This window comes from Chanodichthys erythropterus, chromosome 8 (genome assembly GCF_024489055.1).
Source record: "Chanodichthys erythropterus isolate Z2021 chromosome 8, ASM2448905v1, whole genome shotgun sequence".
NCBI classification, from domain to species: Eukaryota; Metazoa; Chordata; class Actinopteri; order Cypriniformes; family Xenocyprididae; genus Chanodichthys; species Chanodichthys erythropterus.
In genome coordinates this window covers 43,932,307-43,958,199 of record NC_090228.1, presented here as the reverse complement: position 1 = coordinate 43,958,199, position 25,893 = coordinate 43,932,307, and the positions used below count along the sequence as shown (strand labels likewise).

The 25,893-nt window shown below is 35.6% G+C and overlaps 1 protein-coding gene across 4 annotated transcripts in view; it reads right to left on the bottom strand.

Annotated features, from left to right (window-relative positions):
* Positions 1-23,496, bottom strand: part of LOC137025008 (NLR family CARD domain-containing protein 3-like) — a 48,818-nt gene extending 25,322 nt beyond the window's left edge. For 3 of the 4 annotated variants that reach the window (XR_010895814.1, XM_067393013.1, XM_067393015.1), the window contains exons 1-9: positions 23,370-23,496; positions 22,398-22,513; positions 7,400-7,528; positions 6,020-6,124; positions 5,577-5,681; positions 3,129-3,213; positions 2,603-2,798; positions 676-2,506; positions 393-563 (exon numbers count right to left, since the gene is read on the bottom strand). Coding sequence is in view for 3 of the 4 variants with exons in the window: in XM_067393013.1 (XP_067249114.1) it covers positions 393-563; positions 676-2,506; positions 2,603-2,798; positions 3,129-3,213; positions 5,577-5,681; positions 6,020-6,124; positions 7,400-7,458 (2,552 nt within the window). In the remaining variant the exon portion in view is untranslated. Of the gene's footprint in view, positions 1-392; positions 564-675; positions 2,507-2,602; positions 2,799-3,128; positions 3,214-5,576; positions 5,682-6,019; positions 6,125-7,399; positions 7,529-22,397; positions 22,514-23,365 lie in introns of all 4 variants that reach the window. The other variant, XM_067393014.1, reaches the window with a different exon arrangement.
* Positions 23,497-25,893: the final 2,397 nt, after the last annotated feature.

Sequence of the window (25,893 nt, the reverse complement as noted above, 5' to 3'; positions counted from 1 at the left end):
GACATGATTCACAGAGATTTACGTGGAATTGAAATCCTAATTAACGTCATTTACATATAAAAGATCCCCAGTCATTGTCCAAATCCTTTAATTTAGAATAGCGAGCTGCAAGAATAACTTAGATTTCAAATAACCTGCAGTAATCTGACAAGGAAAAGTGCATACACCTGCTCAGACCCTGACGTGGCGCACTTTTCCACATCAAAGACAGGTTTTATATGAATGTTGGCATGGATTTAAGTGTACGCAGCTTTATAAATGAAGCCCCTGGGCTCTGTTTCCCACTTAGGCTTACAATGCTTTTGGGAAACGCAGCCCTGTTCATTATCCAAGTCTGGATTTCAGCCTTTTTGTTGAGCTCAATGAGCTTTGTTTATTGTCATAATACTTACCTCAGTATTTCCAATTTACACTTTATATTCTCCAGTCCAGTGCAGAGCAGCTTCACTCCTGAATCCTGCAGATTATTATTGTTCATGTTCAACTCTTTCAGATTGGTATCTGAACTAAGAACTGTAGCCAGAGCTGAACAGCTTTTGTATGTTAAGTTACAATCATTCAGCCTACAAGGGAAATACATAAGATTACAGAATAATTAATTTGAATACATTTGCTAAATATAAATATTATATATATATATAATTAATAAAAAATGACTGTTTTACTTTGACTTACAGAGCTCTTTTGGATGTTTTAATGACTGCCAATAATGTAATGAGACACTCGTCTAATTTCTTGAATTTCTGAAGCTCAAACTCCTCCAGCTCTTCCTCTGATGTCAGCAACACAAAGACCAAAGCAGACCACTGGGCAGGTGAAAGGTCAGCCGATGAGAGACTTCCTTTGCTAAGATGGGTCTGAATCTCTTTCACCAGAGTTTGATCATTCAGTTCATTTAGACAGTAGAACAGATTGATGGATCTCTCTGGAGACAGATTATTTTCAAATTTCTGCTTGATGTACTGAACTATTTCCTTTTTTATCAGGTCATTGCCATCTTGCTGTGTCAACAGACCTCGTAAGAGTGGACGATTAGATTGGTGTGACAGACCGAGAAGGAAGCGAAGGAAAAGATCCAGGTGTCCATTGTCACTCTCCAGTGCCTTGTCCACTGCAGTCTTGAGCAAATCAATCATGGTTTCATTTTTGTTTTCCTGTTCTGTGAACTCTTGAACAAACACACTTTTCTTGTGGATGTCTAGAAACAGATGTGCATAAAGGGCTGCAATAAATTCTTGAATGCTCAAGTGAACAAAGCAGTACATGGTACCAAGTGTGAGCCCTGATTCCTCCTTAAATATTTGGGTACACATGCCTGAGTAAACTGATGCCTTGTAGACGTCAATACCACAGGCTTCCAGGTCTGTGTCATAGAAGATCAGGTTTTTTTTCTTCAACTGCTGAAATGCCAGTTTCCCCAGTGAAAGAATGGTGTCTTTATCCCAGGAAACATCTGGTGCATATTCTCCATCATATTTTCGGCAGCTTTGTTGGATCTGATAGCGGTAAAAGTGTGTGTACATTTGTGTCAGAGTCTTTGGAGTGTCTTCAGTATTTGATTCCTGCAGCATTTTAGCGGCATCATCTGCCTGATTGTTTTGCAGATCATTATTTCTTTTCTCCTCCAAAATGTTCTGAAGAACAATGGCTGAAATCCAGCAGAAGACTGGTATGTGGCACATGATAAAGAGACTCTTTGATTGTTTAACATGGTCAATGATTTTATTGGCCATTTTCTCATCTGTGAATCTTTTTCTGAAGTACTGTTCCTTTTGTGCATCATTGAATCCTCGAATCTCTGTCAGTCGGTCAATGCAGTCAGGAGGAATCTTACTGGCAGCTGCTGGTCTGGTGGTGATCCAGATGAGAGCAGAAGGAAGCAGATTTCCCTTGATAAGGTTCGTTAGGAGAACATCCAGAGAGGCTGGTGACGAAACATCACGCCACGTCTCATTACCCTCAAAGTTTAGAGGAAGGCGACATTCATCCAAACCATCGAGGATAAACAGCACTTTAAAATTATTCCTTCTTGTAAGGTTCAGTCCTTTTGTCTCTGGGAAAAATTGAGTTATAAGATCCATCAAACATAGTTTTTCATTTTCTTTTAAGTTCATCTCTCTGAATTGAAGAGGAAATATGAAGCTGATATCTTGATTTTCTTTTCCTTCAGCCCAATCCAGAACAAACTTTTGCACAGAGACGGATTTTCCGATGCCAGCAACTCCTTTTGTCAGAACAGTTCTTAACTCCTTGTCTTGTTCAGGTGCTTCAAACATCGTTGTGCATTGAACTGGTATCTCTTGTGATTCATGACGTCTGAGAGCAACTTCAATCTGTCTTACCTCATGTTCAGTATTGACCTGTTCACTACCACCCTGAGTGATATAGAGATCTGTGTAGATGTTATTCAGAAGTGTGGAGGCACCTTGCTTTGCTATTCCTTCAAACACACATTGGTACTTCTTTTTTAGGTCACATTTTAGTGGATGAATGAAGTGCAGCTCATCTAAACACAGGAACAACAAACAGACCAATTTTTCATCTCAATTTCCCCTCCTACATTAATAAGGGACAATCTGACAGATGTTGAAGAGTCTCTTACCTTCTAGTGTATCGGCAGTTTCATCTTGCTTCATCTCTCTTAGGTAGTGTAGTGTGAGATCAAGAGCTGCTTCTTTGATACTGCATCTATTCTCATTAAAGTCCTTCACAAAGTATTGTTTGTTCTCTTTTTGTAATATTTTCTTAAACTTTTCCAGCTCATTCTTCAGAAACGTCATTATTTTACTCTCAAGATCCTACAAAGCAAAAAAGAGAGACAGAACAACAAAATGTAACCAAGCCGTACATCCATAGTTTGGTCAAAACTATCTATAATAATTAATTATTATTAAAATACTAGTAAAAAAAAATTCAGTTAAAAGACATTGTCATAATTAATTAATTTATTAATTAATTAATTTTTATATTTTCATATTTATTTACAGATTCTTAAAAGGAAAAGTATATGGTCAAAAAGAATTAGACATTAAATTTCTATTGAGTACTTTTGAAGGCAATCTTGATCAATAATCTATTTGTTTGCTGTAATTTTTTAATGTTTATGAATTTTTTATTTATGTTTTTACCTGAAAGATCCACAGGAGATTGTATGTTAAATTCTTGTGTTTCCTGTGAGTCTGGAAATCTGAATCTAATGTTTCACTTTGAAACCTGTTAGAGAATAAAAAGAAATCAAAATAATGCAATATTTTTCCAGGGAAAATATTACCGAAATCTCCAGTAAATATTTTTAGCAAAGAGAAAAAAAAATAGGGGAGAGTGGCATGAACCTAACACATTTTGACTTTCTCAGTTTGTTTAAATCTACTTAGGGTTCAGAGTTTTTTCGTTTTTTCCAAATTAATTCACATATCTGGCACAAATATGTCGTTTCATTAATACAATGTATACTTTTTTCATTATTTACGCCAAAATAATGGAATTGAAGTGTGACAACATGCCCCATAGTTGGGGCATGTTGTAACATATGAGGGGCATGTTTTAACATGATAAGATGATATGATATAATACTTTATTGTCAGAACAAGTCTGAAATTTTTCTTGCATAACAGTATGTTTCTATGTTTGCAACAATCAGCATCTCTTACACAACATCACTTAATCCACACACACACACACACACACACACACACACACACACACAAAAAAACCCTACCCTACCCTACCCTTACTACATCCCACTGCACAATATTCTTGATTTACGATTAAGTGTCTTATTCAGCTCAAGGATCGCCTGAAGCACAAACAAGTGTTTCAGTCTCACTTTTTTTGAATCTTGGAGTTCTGTACCCTCGACTTGATCGTAATAAATTCAAACTCATTATGCAGGACATGATTAGGATCAGAATTTATATTATTAGCCAGTCTTAAACTATTATAATAAGTTGAGTCATATAGCTTCTCTAGAGGCAGGCCAACAATTTTAACTGATTGAACAACTGTGTTAGCTTAACAGACAAACTTTTATACCAAATAGAGTTGCAATATTCAAGTACACTCATTATCACAGACATAAAGAATAACAGAATAATTTGTTTGCTTACACCGAAAGACCTAAGACGATGAAGAAAATAGATTGTCTGCTCTTTCTCTTTGTGATCTTTCCATGATAACATATCATCAATCATCACACCTAAATACTTGTAAGTTTTGACTTGTCTGATTTTTCCATTATGAACAAAAACAGGCATTGTATGAGTATCAGATGTGGACCCAAATATAATCTCTTCTGTTTTACTTGTATTAATGACAAGATCATTATTCTCACACCACTCAACCAAATTAGTCACACCCTGTTGATGAAACCTAGGACTGTCCAAACCATTCAACACAGATATTAACACAGTGTCATCAGAATACTTAAAAATATACTGATTTGTCAGTTCGACAAGTCATCTGTATACAAGGTGAAAAGTATGGCAGAGCTGACGCAACCTTGGGGTACTCTGACATTTGTTATGATAGCAGATGACAACGTTTTATTCACTTTAACTCTCTGAACTCGATTAGTGAGGAATGAGATATACCAATGAATCAAATGGGGATTTACACCCAACTGTACAAGTTTTAAATCCCCATATGACAGTGTAAATCCCCATATGACAGAATTATCCAAGATAAACAAAAATATTTTGCCAATAAAAGACAATTATCTTTTTCATATAAAATAACAACATTTCAAAATAAAATAATTTGAGTATGACCATGAACACACTGCAAAACACAGCTATACAGCATATGTCAAAACAAAGCATGTAAACAGATGAAGAAATACACACATTCAGAAAAACACAGAGCTGAACACAACACTTCTCTCCCTCCAGACACAGCATCCCAGAACAGGAGATAAATAGACGAGCCAGTACGAATGCTGTAAATTTCTTTAAATAATAATTTCTAAATATTCAGGTTCTTCCTCTCAGTCTTTATTCGTTTCTCATGGTTTCTCAATAGAAATTCATAAAAGTTAATAATGCCAATTTAATAATCCCATTGGTAACTGTATGAAATGGCAAAGTTCTAATAGCAGGGCACTTTTTAACGCAGTGTTGGAACGTTCCCCATCTGCGCAGCTGGGATTTAAACCTGGTTAGTGTCTTCTGCTAGTTAGCGAAGCATTAAAGAACTATCTCAAATAACAGATATAAAATTAAAATAATATCAAATTTGTCTAATTTTAAGTAAACAAAAAACAGATGAAAAATTTACTTAAGAAATTTACTTTTTCTATGGTTAAATAAATGTTCTTTCAAAGAGTTCTGAATTTGGCACATTTTTTTTTCTCTATATAGTGTTGATACGGCAACTAGTAAATACATTAGGTTTCGTCATGCTAGCATGTGTGGAAGTATTTAAAACGTGTTACAACTAGCCCTGCGGTAGGTTGTGCCCTGCTCACCATTACTCTGGTAAATATTTGAACTATAGAGTGTTATGATAATAAAACTTGATAATTCATTGATACACTTTCTAACAGTCTATGTGTGACCAAAAATAAGAAAAACATAAAATACCTTTTTATAGATGTTTTTTTCTCACTGAAGTTCGGTATGCCACCATCCTTTGAATGGTCACTCTTCACAGACACAGAGCTGGACACACATGTGCCTGATCTTTCACTAAAGACACAAAGAGAGAAGAGAAACTTTACTACAAAAGTTCATCTGTTTCTGATAACAGCACACACTAATGACACAAAGAACAGAGAGGAAAAAACACTTTACTACAGAAGATACTTCAGTCTCATTTGAAAAAGGGTTTATGTTGCAAATGATAATTAAATGTGGAGTGATTGTGTTACTGGAAAGAAGCTTCAGACCAAGTTCAATAGAGAGGAAAGCAGACTAGCAGACAATGTGTTCTGAGAATTACTGTTGTATTTGGTTAAGTTTCATCATATACACCATCGTGGGGATATTAGCAAACACAAGACTATAATGTAAAACATATAAAATACCTTTTTATAGATGTTTTTTTCTCACTGAAGTTCGGTTTGCCACCATCCTTTGAATGGTCACTCTTCACAGAAACAGAGCTGGACACATGTGAGCCTGATCTTTCACTAATGACACAAAGAGAGAAGAGAAACTTTACTACAGAAGTTCATCTGTTTCTGATAACGGCACACACTCTCTCTAGTCCTTCACAGAAACATGCACACATTTGCACAATAATTACTGTAAACTTAGACTTAGTTCTGTAATATAGTAGTACTACTGAAGGAAAGACTAAATTTGATTTAGTTTGTAAATGATGATCATCTACTGGCCACTAAGTTTTATTTTTAAAGCTGCAGTCCGTAACTTTTTTTGGTTAAAAATTATCCAAAATCAATTTTTGAGCAAGTACATAACCAGCCAGTGTTCAAAACTATCTCATTATCTTAGCTCGATTCACAACGGTAAGCTTGTAATAATGTTTTATAATAAGAGCGACATGGTGGATTTCCGCGGGAAATTCGAGCATGCAGCAGTTCCTCTGTGCGTCATTACGTCACGTCCGTAAAAAGAAAGGAAGGAGTCCAGTCAAGTCGGTTTTATCACGTGAGGACGCAGCTGGTAGCGGATCATTTATAGCCTGTTCTCACAGCAGCTGAAATAATTAAATTTATCATTTTGATGGCAGATTGTAATCCAGAAAGATCCAAATGACAATCATCAGTGACAACTGGAGATTCACCCGTAGTCAAAAAGCAAAAGACTTTGGACTTGCGGAGTGGATACAGAAATTGAAATCTACAGGTAACACTAATATACACTAAATACACAGTCACGCAATGCTGATGTTGTTAACATTAACGATTTGAGTGCAAAGTATAACATTAATAATAATTTGCACGGTTTAGCATGATCCGAGCTAAGCGATCATTAGATTTAATCATCACTGGCAGCGCAATTTATTGTAGGCCTAATGCTTTTTCCTCAGTTGGTCAGAACAAAAGTGGCAGACATGTTACTTACTTGTTCAGATGATATTTTCCAGTGAAAATATTTATATTGGTCATACTTTCAAGATGTAGAATCTGTGATTCTGAAGTACAGTATCCACCGGTGCGGTGACTGACAGCAAACATTAGATTCATCCGCGCTGACGAGCTGTGCCGAGGCACAACGCACGTTCAGATAACTGTTCCGCATATGACTGCAATTGCAGGTTTCAAACAGAGATGGCGACAAAGAGGAAAAATCGCGGACTGCAGCTTTAATAATAATAATTAGGAAATTCTGCAAAGCATTTGCAAATATAAAAACATTGCTTAAAGTTTTGCTCTTCACAGGAAAAAATTGAAACTTCATTTGTGTTTAAAATGATTTTCTGAAAACAGACGCAGTCTTACCTCTGTTCCTCTGAGAGACTCATCTTTGAGAAAGAGACCTTTCCTCGGTCCTCTGACATACTAAAGCTAAACTGCCATTGCAAACAGTTCAGCACTGGTTTGTGAAAACAATCAGTCGTTCTGTATTACCTGGAGATGACAATATGTGTTACTGAAATGCAGGGTTGGGCAAAAATACATCAAAATGTATTTCAAAATAAAATACCAAATACCTTAATTTTAAGTGTATCAAAATAAACTACAAAATACAGCAGCCACACCATGTATCAAAATAAACTACTGTATTTTTGTATTTTAAAAATACTAAAAAATACTTTTACAAGGGAGCATGAAATTTCTTCGCAAACCATCCATCAATTGGATCGATCCCTTCACCTTTACACTGACTCAGTTGATTAAGTAAAAAAATTTTCTCTGCCCGAGTCATGCAATAAATATGACATATGAAACCAGTTAAAGGCACAACATGTAGATTAAAATTAAAATGTCCAAAAACCGCTAGAACAATTTTTTTATATTTTGTTGACTTGTGTACTTATATTATCCCAAAAGTTTCCAAGAATGTTTAAATCCAGAGAAATAAGCAATTTTAACCAGGACACAGACTGTGTCCGTGCGTCGCCTATCAATGACATCATTACCCTCAATTTCCGGTTTTATTTTGTCGAAACCATGGAAACATCTAAGACACTTTTGTATATTATGTGTTTTATTAGACAGGTGAGCAACTGTTTGGATACATTCATTAACAGAAAATCTGTTATCATGTTATATAGCTCAACACATTAAGTCTTTTTGTTTGAATCTTGTTTTCTTGATTTATCGCGAGTAGCATGTTTTACCATGACAAATATCGATCTAGCTTACTGCAGTGTGCAACAAGTGTCTCATAGTAGCCGCTGAGTGAACGCACAGAGTAGCACTATCCCAATATTCCATGAAATCAAGGCGTCATCAAGCTATGCCTTTTTGTTTTGAATAAGGGACCTCTAGGGTGAAAATTTACATATTATGGCTTTAACAGATCAAATATTAACATATCCCTGTGATTTTTCAGATGAAGGTTAGTTTTAAAGTAACCAACAGTTATCTAATTTAGTTACTTGATGTTTGGTAACGACAGGCCTACTTTGCATCAGCAACACTGACTCAATGACAAACAAGTCATTCATAAGAAGACAACTGATGGCACCTGTATTCATAGCAACTAGTTTCTAACTAATTAATCAATTGATTGTTAATCATAAATATAGGGGGCTGCTGCTTGGTACAATTGTTTTCAAGAACATTATGTAAATTTAAATTGGTATTTAGCCTAGGCTACCAAAACGAACACTAAAACTTAACATGAACTGTCAAAAATTATAGCAATTTATGCAAAAAAATGATGGAAAGCTGTCACCCTGCACATTTCTTACCTTGACCACCTTCTTCCATATGGATCAAATTTCTGTTCTGCTCTCAACAAGTCTGGGCAAACTACTGAGTAAGCACCAATCAGAGGCCGCAATTTTATGATGTCATCATGTAGACTTCTTACAAAGTATTTTACAGTATTTTAAAAATAAAAAACACTGAAGTATTTTGATACAAAATATGAAGCCATTTTCATCAACCCTATCAAATACAAATTACAAAATACTATTTTGTATTTGACTGCATGTTATTCGTCTCAGCAGGGATGGGCAGTATTTATGATGCATGTATTTCATTCCAGACAACAATGAAGGAAGAAAACATCATATAAATAAAAGTGGTTTACAAACAAATATATTGCCATGTTGAATAACCAAATAGTCTGACTAGTGGCTCAAAATATAAGGGAATAGTCATTTACAATGGTCAATATTAGGGAATAGTCATTTACAATGTGCTTAGAACTTTGAGGGAAAGCTAAACCCAGTTTGTTACTTTCCGTATTGCACTTTAATATCCTTTTACAAGCATGTTTACTTAATTTTTATTAATTGTTGAATAGTTAATTAACTTTTTCATTTGGTCGTTACTTTATTGCATTTTCAAATGCTCCTAAAATAACTGATTGACTAGAAGTATACTGAATTATAGTGGGCATACTGTATAATGATTATATAATGTTATTGCTATGTGAACAACTGAAATCTAATAATGAATAACTGAATTCTATTTAATGATAGCAGATTTTTGTTCATTCTTGTTCTACTAAAATGTATGAATAAACCTTCACTACATGCTGGTTACACTACATTGCTGGCTATGGAGGCCTCACTGAGCCATCGGATTTCAACAAAAATATCTTAATTTGTGTTCTGAAGATTAATGAAGGTCTTACGAGTGTGGAACGACATGAGGGTAAGTAATAAATGACAGAATTTTCATTTTTGGGTGAACTAACCCTTTAAGGCTAGTGTAAGGGCCCCCAGCGGGCTGCCAGTGCAGGGCCCCTGAGAATTTGCTCATTGGCAAAAAGTTGGCCCCTTAGCGTTGGCCCTGCATGGACAGCCCTAACTTACCCCCAGGAATCCCTCACTGGGCCCACACAGGGCCCGTACTATTAATCTACAACTATAAATCTGGCATGTTTACCATTAATAAAAAGAATGGTTAATGACCATTAAAAAAGAAATGGTCAATGACTGGCAGGGGCACCTGCCACTCAAATATTTCCTAAATCATACTCTGTAAAATGTAAATCTGAATCATCAATAAGAAATCAACTTAATCTAACCAGAATTTCTCTTGTAATTTTTTGCTTAAACAATTGTGCTTCAGAAACACACAGTTACAGCAGCAGCCAGAGAAACATTAAAGTTAGGAAGTCAAGGGTCAAGAGCCTGATTAAAGCAAACACTCACCTCCAATAACGGCAGTATTGGGGAAGCTACTCTGAAACTGTAGTTTGACAAGCTACAAGCTACACATAAATTAAAGTAGTTAATCTACAGTCAAGCTACCCTTCTGAAAAAGTAGTTAGCTACACTACAAGTTACTATCAACAAGTAGCTAGCTACATTGAAACTACTTAGATTTTTTTTGTTTTAAATGACGTTGGTTTAAAACAACGCAATGCACTACAATTATTATTTCAAAGCGTACTGTTTTATTTTGTAAACTATATCAAAAGATACAATACTCAAATGTAGCCTATATCTCACACTGACTGTCAAAGTGCAAAATTGCTACAAATGTCACACCAATGCAGGCTCGGTTCTACGCACCTTAGCACCCTCAAACGCAAGCAAGAGCACCCTGAGTTGATACTGTAATAATATCATATTGGCAAACGCTCCAGTGTGTATTTGTGTTTGCACTCTGGAGAATTTTAAAGGTCCCGTTTTTCGTGTTTTTTTGAAGCTTTGATTGTGTTTATAGTGTGCAATATAACATGTGTTCATGTTTCGCGTGTAAAAAAACACAATATTTTTCACATAATTTACTTATCTGTATACCGCTGTTTCCACTGTCATAAAAACGGCTGATGACTTCCTTGTTCTATGAAGTCCCTCCTTCAGAAATACGTAACGAGTTCTGATTGTGCCAGCGGTTCCTGTGTTGTGATTCGACAGCAGCTTAGCGCTCCTTGCCCGGAAAGGTCACGCCTCTTACCATAACGTGGAGATGCACGCGCTCAGTGTTATTGTAAACATGTCTTTAATTTTACCCTATCAATTTGAGCCGGAATCAGACCCGGTGATTGGACTGCGGGATGAAAATAACAGCGTTTCGACGACATGGCGACAAACACACTCTACAAACGCAACTCTTGTGTATTCCTGTGGGCGGAGGTTAGTCAAAAAACTGTTTTAGTGACGTCATTAAAGAAGGAAGTAGAGGGATGTAGTCCAAACTGGCCGTTCGATGTAGGCGACTTCTGTTAAATAAAATATCTCGCTTGGCATTGAACTTTGAGCTTTAAAATTTTACAGATTTTATTTATACTCTAACAACAACATTACACACTAATTAAAGTTTGAAACATGGGATCATGAAGAACGGGACCTTTAAATGTTTCTATTTACATGATTTTGCAGCGGTGAGCAACGTAGCCAATCATAGCTGTTGATCTCTTGAATGCAATGGCCTATCAGGGGTTTTAAGTTAGTTAGAATCACCGGAAGACACGCCAGATTTTTTATACAGCACTGAGTTTGCACGCTTGCGAAGCCTCTCATTAATAAAGTGTAGACACGATGTAAGAGACTCATTGTGCATTGTAGACAGCTATAACTGAGAAGAGTTATGACTTTTTAGTGATTATAAAGGAAATCTTGTTTTTCATGCTATAACAGGACAGACGACCAGTTTCAGAAGTGCTATCTACATATAAATGCAGGATTCACACTCAATATTGCTACCATAACACGGGACAAAAATATGCAATAATAATAAGCAATGTAAATGCAGACTAGAAAAAATATTGGAATTTTTTTATCAATATTTTTGAAATTCTATTCCAATTATTTGTAAAAGTAATGACTTAAATCTTAAATTTCTGTATACATTGCTATTCTTAATTTTGGTGAAACTGTTTCTTACACATTACATCTGCATTTTACTATAGCATCCTGACTAATTTCAGAAGCACCCTCAGTGATTTGATTCTGGAACCAGACCTGCATCCATGCAAGAACAAAATATATGCAATTTAAAGTGGATGCACAGAAAAATCCAGGTTTAAACTCACAGCACATGCAGTGATGAAGATTTAAGACGCGAATCATGCACTTCTTGAGTGAAGATAGGGCATTTCATTGTGATAAGCGCACTAAGCTATATCGCGATTTTGTTTTCTGTTCAGTTCACGGTTGCTTTGCAAATGTAATGATGCAAAACACCGTGTTAGTGATCTTAGGTTCATTATAAAACTGTGGCGGGACAGATTAGACTATGGCGGGTCACCGCTGTAATAAAATAGTTAGCATAGGCGTACATTTGATATAGACTGAAATAAAGCAGGACAATCCATTTAAAAGGCTATTATTCACCTGTATGTGCTTGACATAGACATCATGTTTATAAATTAAGCGTAAACTTTACTAATCGATTCGTGTGAAGTGTAACCCACTCCTGTCCTTTACATAATCATCAGACGATCTCTTCTCGATTAACTATAAAGCCACAAGATGCGTGATATATCAATAGATGGCAGTAATGCACGATTTTAGTTTGTGATCTGAAGATTCTGTGCTGCTTCAATGCATCGCAAAACAGAATGTAGCTTGTAGCTTTTGGTCGCGCTACACCACTACTTGCTGGAAAAAGTAGTTAACTACTGGAAAAGCTACACTCTTTTAAAAGTAGCTGAACTACATACAAGCTCCTGAACAATGTATCTTAACTAGTAGCGTCGCTACATGTAGTTACCTACTCCCCAACACTGCATAACAGTGACTTCAAAATTGACTATTTTCAATAAAACTTCAACGTCTAAAAGTTTTGTATGAAAGAAATAGTCGAACTGGATCGTAATAAGTGAAGATGCTGAGATCTAGACAGATCTGTTAGCGTTTAATGTTCTGTTGCTGCTAATCATGTGACAGTGTTTTCATCTTATTTAAATAAGAAGATTTTACTTTACTGCCAAGTCATTTGACCGTTTTATCATCCAACTGTTTTGTTACTGTATTAATTACAGATTATTTTTGTAATTTTACATACATTTGTATGTCATTTAAGAAAACTGAAAATGCTGTATAAAAATACAGCCAAACAGAGCATGGGAAACAAAAGTGGGCTGCTTACACAAAACCTGCATGGGCCCAAAGGTACAGTAGTTGCACTGGGCCCGAATGGGCTGGACCACACTGGGCCATCATGGGCTTAACCCTCAGGGGTCTGAGGCTGATTTGGGGCCTGAAGAAGTTTTGACATGCCCTGACATTTGTGCTTTTTTCAGTTGTTCATAAACATATAAATGACAAAAGTGTCATTACACTGTATTCAGCACAAACTAGGCTACAATAATATGTGAGGAACATGTATGTACATGTTTGTATTTTTGAAGGAATAACGTTTATGCGTGGTTATTGAAAAAACAAAAAACTTAAGTCACTGAAATAAAGCCAAAAAATATATATTAAATCTGTGTTCACAAGACTTCTGGGTATTGGAGGTTGTAGACTAGAGTTTTTGCTTCAAAATTATGTAAAAATTATCATTCCTACTCCTTCATATAAAACAATAGAGAGATTTAAATTTTCTAAAACATCTTTGGTCAAGAAACACAGTATGCGTGGAGGCGTGAATCCTCATGTATAATGGGTGATTCTCAGCTGAGAAGACAAAAGAATTGCATAAAAGAGCTCTAATGACCTGCATAAATAATGAGGCCTTTCAGTCAGATAGGCTGTGAAAAAAACCCTCTGTTGATCATGTCTCAAATCATAATGTAAATCAAACATACAGAAAAAACAGCAATACTGTGAAATATTATTACAATTTAAAATAATGGTATTCTATTATTAAAATATAATGCATTTCTATGATACAAAGTGTCTGAACAGTTATGTTACCTCTATGGCATTTCATATAGGCTTTTAGCTTAAAAGCATGCACATTTGGAGAAATATTGATGGATTCTCATGTTTATGTCAATTTTCTATACAGAGGAGTATTTATTCATTATTTATTGTCATCACTGTGAACGCTGGATACTGTTTACAATTCATACTTGCAGCCGGAGGGCTGTTTAGGTTTGGCGTGGGCTGGCCCTAGCCCACTGTGCCTGCAAAAAGCCAGCATGGACCCTGCAGGGGCACGTTTGCAGGGTAGGCTTTATCTACCCTGCAAACTTACTGGTCTGGTTTAAAATACTTTCGATTTAGCATCACAAAACGACAGTCTGGAAAAGAAAATGGAGGAAACATGCAGAAATGTACCTGTTTCCATAATACTTTCTCAAACTTTTGTTTTAATATCCATGCACTTCAAAATAGGTGGATAAGTAATTTGTTGCAGCTTCTATTCTTTATCTGCTCAGAGTAGCCTTAAAAACTTACAGACTAAGAAAGGGTCTTCTGTAACATCAAATTTAAATCACGCTTAGCCTACATGTGGCAGGATAAGTGATTTATCTTATTGGGCAGTTGGGGTGTAGTTGGCAGACCAATGAGATGATAGCGGCCATACTATTTATGGACCCTTATTTTGACAGGTGTGTGTTCTGCTAATTCTGGGTTCTTTTCTCCATGGCATTTCCTTTTCTGTGTCCCTTCCTGTTCTTGTTTATGTTCAGGTATGTTGGGGTTCGGCTGATGGTGTAATGATGTGGACTGCTCGAGTCTAATGTGCACTATTTATAGTTTAATTATAGTGTCGCTGGTGGCGTAGGCATTGTGGCGAGTTTGTGGCAGAGTTCACTCTTAGGTAGTGATGGGAAAACGAGGCTTTCTGAAGCGTTTGAGGCTTTCATCAAATTGGGCCAAAAAAAATGGTTCATTACTCAAAGTTTTTCAACACAGTGCACACTAACGACATCTTTTGGTCAATAGGTGGAAAAGCTGCATTTGCGTCCCAGATCACCTAGCTATTTGATTGTATACACCAGTGGTTCCCAAACTTTTTAGCGTGGAGTACCCCCCCGAAGGGATTACCATCCTTCTGTGTACCCCCTCTCTTCCACTTAGACTGCAGTCACAGCTTTACCATTAAGGGACAGTTTTTGCCCCCTAAATTAATTTTCCAGTGCATATTTTTACCTTTATGAATAACTTTATAAAATAATGTTTTAAATAAAATTGTTCAATAGAGAAATATGCAATGGTAAAACTTTTAAATATTAAACTAAAACCACCAGTAGGTGGCAGCAAGTCACTGTTTTTATGAGTGAGTCATCGAGTCATTCATTCATTAACAAAGCAAGTCGCTGTGAATGAATCATTGAATCATTGACTCTCACGATTCGTTCAAAGCCGCAGAATTGTTCGCGAAACAGACGTGTGTTGTAGTTCTGCTGTGGTTTTCGTTAGAACTAATATTTTATTGCAAAATACAGTAAATACTGACAGTACTGTGTTTAAAATGTACATTTTATTTTTTGACCTGTTGTACACTGCGTTCCAAATTATTATGCAAGTGACAAATCAGTAAGATTTCTGTACAATAAACATTCAGATTTTAGTTTTTCTAAGAAAATGTATGTTTGTTTATTTATCCATGTCTTTTTAGATAACTGGTATCAATCTCAGACAAAATAATTTGCCAGGTCTATGGAAACCCTACTTAGAGGTTGTTCCACATTATTAAGCAAGTCACAGTTCCCATGCAATATGGGGAGGAAGAAAGATCTTTCTGAGGATGAAAACCATGAAATGGTGCAATGTTGTGCAAAAGGCATGAAAACAACTAACAATGTGTGAAACTGAATGGAGATTATCGAATTATCATAAGATTTGTGATTTAGAGTACAGCAGAACTCGGTCAGATAAAGGCTTATTGAGGAAAGTTCCTGTCAAAAAAAATTAATTGTATTAAAAAGGCACCTATAAAAAAAGGCAGTGTTGAGCAGCAAACAGGTATTTGAAGCTGCTGGTGCCTCTGGAGTCTCAAGAAGCTCTCCCTGCAGGCTGGCAGTTGTGCGTAAAGATGGATTTTAGCCACTCCAAACCAAACCTCACAAAGAGAAACATTTACAGTGGGTTTAGAAATACATGAAGACTCATTTTTAAATAGTTTTATTCACTGACTAATGCCGTACTACAATGGATTGTCTAAATGGATGGATTTCTGGATGGTTGGTGAATGGCCACCACGTTCCAACAAGACTGCGACGTCAGCAAGGAGCTGGTTGGTGATGATTTGGGCTGGAATACTGGGAAGTGAGATAGAGGGTATTAAAATGACATTTGCAAGATATGTGGAGCTCATAACTGGCCATTTTCAGCTATGGTATAAAAAGGAGGATAGTGCATAGTACAATGCACTATGCACTATCCCATGCTGCAAAATTACACCACAGCAATAAAACTGTTTGAAAATGTATTTCTACACCCACTGTAAATGTCAAACATTTTCTTAAAAAAACTAAAATCTGAATGTTTATTATACTGAAATCTTACTGATATGTCAATTGCATAATAATTTGGAACGCAGTGTATAATAATGTCACGTTTGCAGTCATGTGTATATTTGGGAACAATTGCATTCTTGCATGTTATCATCATTTAAATACAAGAACTCACACAAGGTATGTTTTTGTACCGGAGAAAATTTTGAGTCTTAATTCGAAATTAATCCACTATCTGTGTCTATATTTGTTCTTCATGCGAGTAAGTGCTAAATCCCCACTTTTACAAAGGTGCATTGTCGAGAACGACAGTAATTTAGCGCGATTTAAGGCAGCAGACTGCACGCAATCTATCTATGCATGCTGCTTGTGTGGATGCAGTCATTGACTGCAAATGATGAGGTAATTTGATTAAATGTATTTTTACAGTTAGAAAAACCTGCTTGGTTTTAATATTACTTTAAGGTAGAATTAAATGAACTACTCAGCATTCCTCTGTGCAGCATGCAATAAGTTTCTGAAATTCTCTGCTGAAAAAAATTAGAATATTTATTAGTCTATTAGTTTTCTCTCTGTGTGTACCTCCTGAGAGTTATCCCTCAAATATTTTTTTTCAAACTTTTTTTATGGCTGTATTTTGTACTGTACTTGTTGTAGCACTTTCGGTTTAAGAAAAACATATAAATAAAATGTATTATTATTATTATTTCATAAATCAGTTTGTGGTACAAAACCATATACGACAAAAGTATTTAGTCTATATAAATATTTCACATGTCATTGAACTTAAATTAACTTGTGGACACAGTATTGTACTGTGGCACTTTTTATGAATCTGCTTTGACCAACACACGGATGCAGCCTTATTCATATAAGCTTTTTGACTTAGTCCTAAACCTATGAGTTCATAGGCAAGGGTCGTGTAGGCATATATGATCAAACGGCACCTGTTGTGAGTAACCATACAGCTTTGCGTCTGGTACTTGTTCAACACAAATCGTAAGTACGCCTTTCCCTCTTTCTCATTTGGGGTTTGGTGCTTTTAGTTTAAAGCTTTGATCTTTTTGTTAAAGGTAAAAAGGGGGAATGGAACATCACAATCTCTATCCCTTGCTGAAGACGCTACATGTGACACCGCTGCTGTTTTGCTAACGGGCATTTTCTATTTTTGTTTCTTTTGGTTACAGACATTTGTGCTTCTTTGTTTACGGCTTTGCTGCTCTGCGGGTCGTTTGGGCTGATAGCTACAAGCTTCATGTCTCTGCTAGGCTGCTTATCAGTTTTATTTTGAATGCTTTCAAGTATAGTTTTGCTTGGTTTCTTTTGTCTGCGCTTCACTCTGTATTTTCCCATTTCAGTTGTTTTGCAAACAGTGTTAATTTATTGTGTTTTTGTTGATTTTGATTTATTTTGCAGCTTTACTACCTTACCAATTTATTATTATTCTTTTTTTTTTGTTCAATATTACGTTATACTATTATTTTAAAGTGTCACTGCCTTGTTATTCTGGTGCCATTCAGGCACTGCTATCTGGTGTCGTCAGAAGGCCTGAGTGCTATAGTTGCCACACCACAGTGTCTGTAAACATTACTTTGGTTTTTTTTTATTATTCTTTTGTAATCTTTGGTTAATGTGTGTTGTGTGTTTCTTTTCTCTTCTCTCCAGGAGCCAGTGAGGATTCGGTGTGGAACATGGGATTCTATTTGCTTTCATTCGGTGGTTTGTGCTTCAGTGTGCTGTGTGTGCTGACACAATTTCCTTACAGTGTGTGCGTGGTGTCTGATTTGGTGTGAATTTAGGTGGGTTTGGACGGCCTCCTGAGTTGCAGCCGGCTTGCCTTGTTCCCACTAAGCCTGGCCCTGGAGAATTATTTCTATAAATTTGTGGGTGTGTTTCTTGGGGGAGAATTTTATTGACAGTGATGCTTTTATAATAAAGTATATTATTGTATTGATACTCACATCTCACCACATCTCATTGCTTTGCCTTCAATTAGTAAAACTTAACTGTGTGTCCTTATTGGGAGTATTTCCCTGGTGTAGTCGGATTTAAAATTAATTCACAATCTCCTCCAATTGTTAATGCCACATACATTTACAGTATGAAATAAATCCCTATTTTATTCCCTCAATTAACTGTAACAGAGGAAGTATTAAAACTTACTTGAAGTAGGGTGATCAAACGTCCGGTTTTACCAGGACATGTCCTGTTTTCACGTCCTGTCCTGGTTGTTTTTTATAAAGTGATGAAAATGTCCTGGTTTTACGAGATTTTCCGATTCTGAGATTTTTGGTTTCCGAAGGCAGAGTATACATTAATATAAATGAGTTTCGCAGACATGCGCGACTGCACGTCCAACTGAGAATATTAGTTCACATTGTATCTCAAGACATTATTGGATTATTCCATAAAGGTAACTTTATTCTCAGTGTCGCAGCTGACTTATGCCTAAACTACAGTTGTTTACTACTAGGAAACAGTTTATATGTTTTCATTAGTATGCATGATTTGTGCAGTCATCTGTAACTGAATAACAGATACTTCTTCGTGTAACAGCAGAGCAACCTTCAGCTATCGTCTACAATGAGTTCAGCTCGTTTTGCTCTTCCTTTGTACGTTGCGATGTAACAGCTGATAGGCCTATATAAATTTCTTTATAACTTTCATGCTTGTTTGTAAAGCAACAAAAAACTGCTGGAAATGATCAGCTCTACATCAAAATATAGATGGGCAAACAAGGACGATGAGGAAGAAAAACAGGATGAAGAGGAAAACGAGGTTGAAGAAGAAAAGTATTAGAAAAATAAATAACTAATAAAAAAAAACTAAAAAAATACCTCTGCTATATTAGCAATTCAAATTTAACAAAAATAGCTCTCACAAACTTACAAAAACTAACTAACAAAAAGTGTCTATATCTTTACAGAAGAGACATTATTTCTATCATTATTTAATTTGTTATTTTTTAACTTGTCATAATAAAACATGTTAAGTAACCTCTGAGAAGCCTATCTGAATTTGTGTCTTTTATAGATAGTATTTTGTAATATAACAATTTTCTATACATACAGAGGCATACTTTAAATGTACTGAAATTATAAGGCATCTTTGAGTAAACTTCGAGTATCATTTGAGTATCTCATTGCCGGGCCGACTGTCCTGGTTTTCGGTAATCAAAATATGGTCACCCTAATTTACAGTTTTGCAGACTAACAGGATAATTTAGAAGTATTTTAAACACTAATATTCTGTCCTTTAGGCTTGTTGCTTGTCACGCTGTATGATATCAAAGCAAAGTCCAGTTTTTGGTAAAACATCTGTGTCATTGAACTGCTGTATGTTTGTAGTCTTTGGTAATTATTAACAGCATTGACTGGTCATTCTGATGTCCTCATTTGCCACAGTATTTCTATGACCACACATGACCACTGAGGTACTGAGTGCGAGTTGACTGATAAATTGTGATTTAAAAACATAATATCCACAAGTGTTCAACGTAGGGTCTGTGCTAACTTGAGATCTGTAAAAGTTTTCTGGGCATGACATGAATCAAATCCAATGAGCACCGTTTTCTCTTGGTATCTCTGTTTATGTGATTTTGTATTTATAACCAGAAAGGTGATAGTATTTCAGCAAAAATACAATGTAAAACTTTACTACAGAAGTTCATCTGTGTCTGATAATGGCACACACTCTCTCTAGTCCTTCACAGAAACATGTACGCATCACCCATTGCTCATTCATTTCACAGACGTGATGAGGCATTTGCACAATAATTACTGTAAACTTAGACCATTTTTTATATTTTCTTTTTAAAAATCAATGTAGATATAGCCTATAACACGACTTTAGTTCTGCAATATAACAGTACTACTTAAGGAAAGACTAAATTTGATTTAATCTGTAAATGATGATTTTGCTTTTTAGAATTTAGATGTTTCATCTACTGGCCACTAAATATGTTATATTATATATTATATATGTAATATATATTATAACATATGTTATAATATATTATGTTATATATATATATATATATATATATATATATATATATATATATATATATATATATATGTTTTGCAGAACTTCCTAATTAAAGGAAGTTCTGCAAAGCATAAAAACATTGCTTAAAATTTTGCTGTTCACAGGAAAAAACGGAAACATCAAATGATGTCTCTTACTGAAATATGTAATAAATTGGTAAGTGATAAGAGGAGAAACGAATAGGAAGTTGTGAAGCATGTGGACGAATAAAATTTCCTAAAGATCCGTGTCTTTGTTCTCTTCACTTTAACCCTGATGCCTTTGAGGCTTTTAGTAGACCACAGCTGAAAAAGCTTACACTTGGCAATGGATATAAGTGTGTGCTTTAAACAAATGACGCGCCAGTCGTGGAGACTGATGAAGGTATAAGCCTATAACACATCTCGATTGAGACAGACTGCCTCAAAGCTCGCGTGCGCTGTGATGCACGAGATATCTGTGATCGCATAAAACAGTAGCATCTTCTCAGCATGTTTAACTGTGTGTAATGCATTCAGGTGACATATCAGGCAATTTTAACGTCAATCATACAACAGTAGTTTGAATAGCCACAGAGACATATTGCACGTCTGCAATGTTTTCATCCTCACTAATTTTGCGCTCTGGCTCAAATTGAAAAGGCTGATCGTGTTTTAAAAGGAACCCAGGGGATATTAAAGGGATAGTTCACCCAAAAATTAAAATTTGATGTTTATCTGCTTACCCCCAGTGCATCCAAGATGTAGGTGACTTTGTTTCTTCAGTCGAACGCAAATTATGATATTTAACTGCAACCGCTGCCGTCTGTCAGTCAAATAATAGCAGTAGATGGGAACTTCAACTATAACAGTAAATAAAGCTTGCTTAGACAAATCCAAATTAAACCCTGCGGCTCGTGACGACACATTGATGTCCTAAGACACGAAACGATCGGTTTGTGTGAGAAACCGAACATTATTTATATAATTTTTTACCTCTAATACACCACTATGTCCAACTTCGTTCAGCATCCTGTTAGTGAGGTCAAAAAACGCGTTCTGAAGACGGAAGTGATGTCTCGCCCATATACTTCAATGAGAGCAAGACATCACTTCCGTTGTCAGAGCGCGATCAGACCTCACTAACCGGAAGTTGAACGAAGTTGGACATAGTGGTGTATTAGAGGTAAAAAAAATGATATAAATACTGTTCGGTTTCTCACACAAACCGATCGTTTCGTGTCTTAGGACATCAATGTGCCGTCACGAGCCTCAGGGTTTAATTTGGATTTGTCTATGGAAGTTTTTTCGACTCTTATTGTTCAAGTTCCCAATCACTGCTATTATTTGACTGACAGACGGCAGCAGTTGCAGTTAAAAATCATAATTTGCGTTCGACTGAAGAAAAAAAGTCACCTACATCTTGGATGCACTTGGGGTAAGCAGATAAACATCAAATTTTCATTTTTGGGTGAACTATCCCTTTAAGACCTGTATGCATTACTAGATTACCGTTGGATAAAAACATACAGAAGAAAAGTATCAAAGTCATCAGGGCTAAAGTGACAAGAACAAAGACGCGGATCTTTAGGAAGTTTTTTTTGTCCTCAGTCTTCACAACTTCCTATTCTTTTCTCCTCTTCTTATCGTTAGTAAAGCAGTAAAAACTTGCATAGATTCTCTTGTGGCTCATCGACTGGAAATTACAACCAAAGCTGTACAATGTGGCATCGTATATTATATTCCGAGTCGTGTTGCATTAAAAATAGCAATATGACAGTGTCAGAAGAGCAGTGAGGGCAACCATTTGACATCATCGACATAGAACGCAAACAAAATGGCGCCGCCCATTGTCCAAATATGTCATGGATTTTTTTAAATAACGTACATCTTTCATGGGTTTTCTACTACATATTTCAGTAAGAGACATCATTTACATTATATTAAGCCATACAAGTCTTAGCACCAGGGGTTCTTTAAAATGATTTTCTGAAAACAGACGCAGTCTTACCTCTTCCTCTGAGAGACTCATCTTCCTTTCCTCGCTCCTCTGACATACTAAAGCTAAACTGCTATTGAAAACAGATCAGCACTGGTTTGTGAAAACAATCAGTCGTTCTGTGTTACCTGGAGATGACAATATGTGTTACTGAGAAGAATAACAGTTATTCAAGACAACAGTGAAGGAAAAAACATTATATAAATGAAAGTGGTTTATAAACAAATATATTGCCATGTTGAATAACCAAATAGTCTGACTAGTGGCTCAAAAGTTCATTAGAGAATAGTCATTTACACTGTGAGGGAAAACTGAACCCAGTTTGTTACTTTCTGTATTGCACTTAATATCCTTTTTACAAGCATATTTACTCAATTTGTATTAATTGTTGAATAGTTTATTCATTTTTTCAATTGATCATTACTTCATTGCATTTTCAACTGCACCTAAAATAGCTGACTAGACTAGAAGTAAACTGAATTATAGTGGGCATACTGTATAATGAATATACAATATTATTACTATGTGAACAGCTGAAATATTCTATTTAATGACAGCAGATTTTTGTTCGTTCTTGTTCTACTTCAAAAAAATGTATGACTAAACATTTACTACATGCTAGACTTTATCTACCTGTCTTACTGGAAAAGTCTGGTTTAAAATACTTTCGATTTAGCATCACAAAAACAACAGCCTGGAAAAGTAAATGAAGAAAACATGCTGAAACTGACTTGTTTTCATAATACTTTCTCAAACTTCATGTTTTAATATCCATGCACTTAAAAATATTTGGACAAGTAATTTGTGGCAATTTGTGGACTATTATTCATCTGCTTGGAGTAGCCTTTAAAAACTTACAGACTAAGAAAGGGTCTTCTGTAACATCAAATTTAAATCACGCTTAGCCTACATATATAGTATAAAATAAATTTAATTTATTCTGTTTTATTTACTGTAATAGAAGAAGTATTAAAACTTACTTACAGTTTTGCAGACTAACAGGATAATTTAGAAGTATTTTAAACACTAATATTCTGTCCTTTAGGCTTGTTGCTTGTCACGCTGTATGATATCAAAGCAAAGTCCAGATTTTGGTAAAACATCTGTGTCATTGAACTGCTGTATGTTTGTAGACTTTGGTAATTATTAACAGCATTGTCTGGCCATTTTGATGTCCTCGTTTGCCACAGTAGTTCTATGACCACACATGACCACTGAGGAACTGAGCATGAGTTGACTGATGAAAAGTGTTCAACGTAGGGTCTGTACTAACTTAAGTGTAAAAATGTTTTCTGGGCATGACATGAATCAAATCCAGTGAGCACCGTTTTCTCTTGGTATCTTTGTTTATAGTCCTGGTGATATGTGAAAGTAATGTTCACTTTTTCATAAAAGCATGACATTTTGTAATAAAAAAATAAATAAAAAGCATGGAATTTAGTACATTTGTACAGTTTGGGGCCCTGAATATTTTCTGAAATGGAGCCATCGCAAAAATGTCTCATGGTTGCCATGGCGATCATTTTACTTTACAGCATAACCAAATTATGTATTTTGTATCATATCTCCTGAATCAAACATGATAACACAGAAAAGGTTATGTCTACCCCTATGTTTTGATAGTCACAGATTACAATGATACAAAACATCACAAACTGTTCAGGTGAATAGTTAATGGTGAATTTATTGATGTGGGAAGGAAATCACAGTATCTGAGAACCTAGGCTAGATTTTATAATATCATGTCTGTTGCATGCATGTTGTGTAGAGTTTCAAAAGCTTCATCCTTTTGTTCATTAACCCTGACAATACAGTGATCTTAGCAACATAGATTAAAGAGAATGTAAGACGCAAAGATTTACTTAAAAAAATCTACACTGCTCAAAAAACTACATAAATCAATAAAATAAAATAAGGGAACACTTAAATTACACATTTGATCTCAATGAGTGAAATATTAAATTTACATACATGTACATTCTGTAATTTGTTAATGACAAAGTTATGTGACAACAGTCAATGGAAACCAAAATCGTCAACACAACACACTGAGTGAAAGCATTGAAAATCAAATGGGTCAGAATTTGTGTGTTTTTGACCACCGTATTCATATCAAAACAGCGTTCCCTTTTCGAATGCGAACATGCACTGCTTCCTGAGCAATGTTCCCTCTAATTTTTTTTCTCGCTGAGCAAAACTTTTCTCTGTTGAGCGCACATTTTGGCCACCTGAGCAAAAACATACTTTATATCAGACCTGTACAATTAACGTAAACACACACACAAAAAAAATGGTTTTATCATACAACTGTAACATTTAGCTTTAATGTGCCGTTTCTATTTTATTTGACCCTTGATGTAACTTAGTGATTTATTAAATAATATGTTTGAAAACAAGCAGTTTTAGGTTACTTGAGATTTATTCACATTGCTGTATTAACTGTACCAGTCTTTACCAAGAAATTCTATTAAAAAATAATTTCTGTCCTCCTGCAGGACAGTTCAATTCTTTATAAAAATATAATATGAGCAGTTACAATGATGGTTTGGGACAACCATAATGTGTTTTTGTACAGTCAATTATTAGCAACAGACAGTGTTAAACCATCAAAATTACATGTTTATTGCTTATGAATTTCTCAGATTTTATATACCAGGAGGTTAAGATTTTTTGTGGCAAGGAGCCCTAAACAATCCCCTTGTGACTCAATTTTTTTATACATTATAATATAATATTTAAGTATTTAAACTTATATACAGTATTATATCAGTTTAAATGCTTCCATTTGTTTTAATATATTATATAGTGAAAACAAACTGAAGCATTTAAACTGACAGCTAAATATTTTTAGTGAACGTTAACTCGTTTATAGTTATCTAAACATCCCTGAAACCCACACCACCACACACAAAAATCTATTTAAACTGAGGTATATCACTGATGTATTTTTAGTCTGCAAGCCACACCTGTGGTGGGTGTGTGATTGTAAATGTCTCAGAGTTTTGTTAGCATTCTGTGCCCATCATCCGTTATTTCCACCACTTTTCATTAAAACATGATAACGTTTCGAGTTGCCTCTCGTGTTGAGGTATTTAGTCCGCAAACATTACAGTATTCTTACCGCGACTGATTTGGCTCAGGGTCAGCCAGCTCACACGCGCTCATTCGTTCTCTTTCTATGAAACCGGTAAACCGCATTCACCGGTTCCAACTCTATAGCGACAATAATTCTATAGCGGTTGTCCAGAGCACTGCAATTATTTCTCATTTAAACTACTACAATCATTTTCATGTCTGTTCTCTGCGCGGCAATTATTTCTTCTGCGCGGCCGCGCACGCGCGCAGCTTAGAGGGAACATTGTTCCTGAGACATATTTAGGGAAGGCTTTAGCGTGATTGATGGCTGAAGAATTGTAAAATCACGACAATTGTATTAGCCAGCGACAGCCATGACGTCTCTACAAGTGCAAAAGGGCCGCCTAGAGAACATGTCATCCTCTTTTCATCT